Source organism: Echinops telfairi, unplaced genomic scaffold (genome assembly GCF_000313985.2).
Source record: "Echinops telfairi isolate 266 unplaced genomic scaffold, ASM31398v2 ScPeMD7_7401;HRSCAF=8416, whole genome shotgun sequence".
NCBI lineage: Eukaryota > Metazoa > Chordata > Mammalia > Afrosoricida > Tenrecidae > Echinops > Echinops telfairi.
Window position 1 is genome coordinate 6,873,570 of NW_022111301.1, and position 4,982 is coordinate 6,878,551.

Consider the following 4,982-nt stretch of genomic DNA (forward strand, 5'->3'; position numbering starts at 1 on the left):
GCCAGGAGAGGCAGCAGCCTGCAGGGTACTGGCTGACCTTGGGCTGAGTGTAAGGGCACTTGAGGGATGTCACATTGCTGGTGCCTGAGTTGGGTGTCCCATGTAGGCTTCCGCTCAGACCTCGGGATTGTGTCTGAGCATGCTTAGCTCTGGATTATCCCAAAGGTGTCTAATGAGTGAGCCGGATTCCTTTCCAAGCCCTCTGTTGTGGCCCTAGGTGGGCACTGGGGAGACAAGGCCCCTTACCCAACAGTTTCCACAAGGAGCTCACTCATAACCGCTGTATGATGTCACAGGACCAGGCCGTATTTTCTGCTGTTGTTGTACACAAAGCTACTGCGAATCGGAAGGCACTCCCAGCCACACATGGTATCACATACACACATCCACGCAGTGGTGCATAGTTCCACACAGTATTTAAAAGCAACAACCTCACGGGATAGGAGAAGAAATAATTATTAAATTATGGTTGGAGATACTGACAAACATTTGTATACAAATTAATTTGTCATGCAAAATGTGCAAAATGTAATGGAAATAAAAATCAACTAATCAGGCATCAAAAAGTAAAAGGGTTTATAACCAAACAAGAGAAGTCAATATTTTTTAGTATATAAAGTCTATTCCCAATAAAATTGCCTATATAAAACTTGCCACAGTGAATAATCCAAATAAAATAAACTGTACATTGTAAACTCTCTGAACATAAAACAGTAACTCTGAATCAATCAGAAAAGAATGGAACGTTAAATTGGCAGTCATAGGAATATATTTGCCTAGATTGAATTTGTCAAGTACTTTTCATTTTGTGGCCTTTCACTAAAAAGGTATTTGGCTGTGTGTTCAACTTGATTCATCCCTGATTCACATATGAAAGCAGGGGCATCGCATAACCCTTCACCATCCTCACCATCAGTGCTGTACTCGAACTCAGACTTGCAGCCACACAGCAATCCACTCTTGGAGATTTCTTCTTTCTTTTCTTTTTCTTTTTAAGCTCTCTCTACAAAAACTAGACTCAGCAGAATCAATTACTGTTCTACAGAATAATATCGTTAACTTTATAACCTATTATAAGTCTGTTTTTAGACAAACCATTTTCTTCTTGTTGGACATTAAATGATTGTCATTTTTTATAAATGATAAATAATTGAGAATCTTTGTGTTTGTAATTCATTATAAATATTTCAGATCTTTTCTTGATATAATAACATTGAAGACATTTCAAATAATTTGTTATTAACTGTTGCTCTTTTCATTCTTCAATCTTCTTTTTAAAAAATTATTATATTAATTTAAAGTTCTTTTGTTTTTATATCTTATCAAGATAAACAATGATTTTTTTATTGAAAAGTATAGTAGATTTTTATCCTACCTTATTTTGAAGTATTAGACTATTTGAAGTTTTGGAACATGCTCTTTCTAGCTTTAATAGAATCTTATGTTTTGGGGGTTTTTTTTCTAAAGAAAAAAATAACAGGTATTATTTTTTTGGTTACTTTATTAGCCCTTGAAATATTAAATATTAAATATTAAAATCCTGCTCCTGGGTCCCTTTCTCTTTTTCTTGTAAATGTTAAATTTATATGCTGGTGACTTCTATGTGGATTTCTCCTACCAAATCTATCCTGAGATTTCCCGTTTTATAAAAGATTCACTTAGTTGATCTGCTTGAATTTTTCAAAGCTACATAAAATTCAATGTCTCCAAAATGAAATTCTAATTTTCTCTTCAGTTTGATTCTTAATTTTTTTTAACTGAATAGCAATGAAGTCCACCCCAAAACTAAATTGTCCATCCAGAAACTAAACTCAGAAGTAGTAGCTATGTCTGATCCCACTTACAGACTCCTCGTCATTAATTCAAGGACAGATCCTATCCTTCCTGACTGTAATATTTTCTTCATCTTTGCTAATACCACTGTGGTCCAAGCCATAATCAATTCCTCTTAACTGACTTTCCCTCTGGCCTTCTAATACTGCCCTAGCTGTAGAGTGAGTTTTGAAAAATGTAATTTACATCATGTCAGTCACTATTTTAAAATCTTTTAATAGCTTTCCATTAGATGTTGAATAAAATCCAAGCTCTGTACTATGGCCCAGTGACCTCGCTGTAGCCTTTCACTGCAGCTTCATCTCTGAAAGCTGCTCCTCTTTCCCAATCTGCTTCAATCTCTCTGCCTTTTCCTAGCGCATGGAAATCCATTTCTCTCTTGAAGGGCTTGCCCTATCTATTCCATTTACCTGGAATGTTCTCCCCCAGCTTTCAGATTCTGAGCCTGGTTCAGGAGCTGTTAGTATTTTCTTCTGTGGCACGTAGTGTCACTGTGAGTCAGAACAGACTAAACGGCACCCTGCAACCACAATAATTCCTTCTCAATAGTTTCCTGAAAATGCATCAACATTCTTTTGCTGCATTAATTATTATACATTTTTATGTTCTACATAGTTTAAATGCTGAAAAATGTATTTGTTTATTATTACACAAAACAGTTCAATGTTTGACCATATTTTTAAATTTCAGTGAGATGGTTTGTTAATTTTAATATACTTAATTGATTTTGGATATAAGTGATCCAGCATGTATGTTCAAATGTTTTATTCCTTATAAAGATTTAATAGTTTTCTTATTATGAATAATCATCTTCATTTTTTGTGAATATATTTATGTTTTATATTTTGTTTACGTTTAATTTTTACTGTCATATTAATAGCTTATTAACTCTATGTTAAACATAGCATTTTACAGTAAGTACAATTATATTTAGCGTTGCTAAATCTTCTGGTATTTGTTTAGATTTACAGTAAGAAACGATATACATTGCAATATTTTACGTTTCATTTTCTAGAAGTACTTAATCTTATAATCCTTAAATTTTGTTTCAGGATCTTATAAGCAGTCATTTGCATGTGGATATGCAACATACAAACCTTTTTTCTACAAATGCCATAACTATTTTCGATATTTAAGTGTTTCAAAGATCATTTCTGGGGCCAGAATGACTTTTAGCGATGGTGAGTAATTTCTTTTCTACCAAGTGCTGCCGATATCCTTATCCTTAAGATTATTGCACCAATTATGTTTAGATGTTTTATTGCTTATTTTATGAAGACTTGTTCCACCTTTATAATTATACTAATGCAGGAGCTTCACTTCATAAATATTTTTCTTTTTATTGTTATTCCTTTCATTTTTAATTTTCTGTTCTGCTTTCTACATCATACATTCTTTCTACATTTATGTGGCTACTAGCTGTTAGGTAGTGAATTTGCACTCATGGAAGCCTCATGTGTACAGAAAAGAATTGCTCAATGGGATTTCCTTTCAGAAGCAGACCTTAAATCTGATTGCGGCAGTTACATGATTTCCTGTCAACTTGAGCAAAGTGGTAGAGTCTAGCCTGTCAATCAGGGTATAGCTTGAACATACATGTTGACCTCCAGCTCACTGGAGGTCAGACCCATTCTCTCTGCTTTCCTTTTCCTGCTGTTGAGACACTCAGAGAGCAAGAGGAGCCATGGGGAGACCTGCGCCAGCACTGAGATGCTTCCACTACCACTGGATCCACAAGACCAGATTTTACCCACTGGCCTATGATAGTCCTACAATTGGCATCATTGTATATGTTGCGTGAATCTAAAAAGGAATTTATGTACTGGTCTCAGACATATGGGCTAATATCAGACTTATGGACTTCATCTGGACTAGGGTGGGGTGTGTTCTCAACATACAATTACTTTTATATCAAGCTCTTTCTTATACACATATGAGTGTCAATGAATTTATTTCTCTAGTCAACCTGGACAAACACACCAATTTTCTGAACCAAACATTTGACTGATAGTTAAGTGCAACCGAGGGACTCCTTCTAACTGTACATTACTCTTATAATGGACTTTAGTGCATTTTTTCCTCTCAGTCAAGTTCTTTACAGATAGAATTGTATAGATATAACTTCTGGAGAACAATTTGTTTTTTCTGTTATCAATTCATATTTTAAAGTATCAAAATCTTTGCCTTGTACTAACATTTAATTTGTCAACAATAAGTGCTCTCTTCTAGATTAAGCGTCTATATGTTTTATGTCCATCTAACATTAAATTAAGTAATTGAAATTGAATGGTTAATCTGAATGGTGATGTATCTATTTATGGAAAATTAATTACCCAATTCCTGCAAAAGCGCCTTTCAAAAATTGGTACTATAATAAATTTATCTGTTGCTTTTCCTACATGTATTCATGCTCATGAAAATAAATGTACTTTTTTTCATTTTTCCTATATCTATTTCATTTGATCTAAATCATTAATGTTGGGTTCTTCAGTTGAAATTTTAATTATTATTGATTACTCTATAATACAGCTTTTTCACTTTGATTTTAATATATGAAGGTATTTGCTAATTGCAAATTTCAGAAATGTTGGGAAAATTGAAGGAGAATATGGGGCTTAAGCCAGTGGCCTCAAGAAATAAGGCCTATGTCTTGAAGAGTTCAAACCCCATTTAGAACAGATAATATTGAGATTCTTGCTTCCCTGATTAGGGCATAAGAAACAAGATTACTCCCAAGAAGAGTGTTCAGCAGCTAGATATATATATATATATATATATATATATATATGACATTTTTGACTGTATAATTAATCAAAAATTTTAATTTATCTATCACCTTTGCTACAAAACAAAAAGGACTAGATCATGTGATAGGTCTAAAATACATATTAGAAAATGAAACAAGACATATAGGTGGTTGAGTTGCTGGGTGGTGCAAATAGCTACCCTGTTTCCTCACAAATAAGACAGTGTCTTATATTAATTTTTGCTCCCAAAGATGCACTAGGTGTTTTTTTCAGGGGATTTCTTATTTTTCCATGAAGAAGAATACAGAACATATTTATTGGTTATTGTTTTATTAAAAGAGACCTTGCACTTCTTGTCTGCTCTGGCTGCGCTGTGGCCAACAGTGAGCTGTGGGGCGGCGC

General features: G+C 34.1%; 1 protein-coding gene across 1 annotated transcript in view; it reads right to left on the reverse strand.

Moving 5' to 3' along the window:
* The window catches only part of LOC101642892 (prothymosin alpha-like), a 13,460-nt gene extending 13,185 nt beyond the window's left edge, over positions 1–275 (reverse strand). The window contains exon 1 of the mRNA XM_004709781.1: positions 247–275. Within this exon, the coding sequence (XP_004709838.1) occupies positions 247–275 (29 nt within the window). The remainder of the gene's footprint in view (positions 1–246) is intronic.
* Positions 276–4,982: the final 4,707 nt, after the last annotated feature.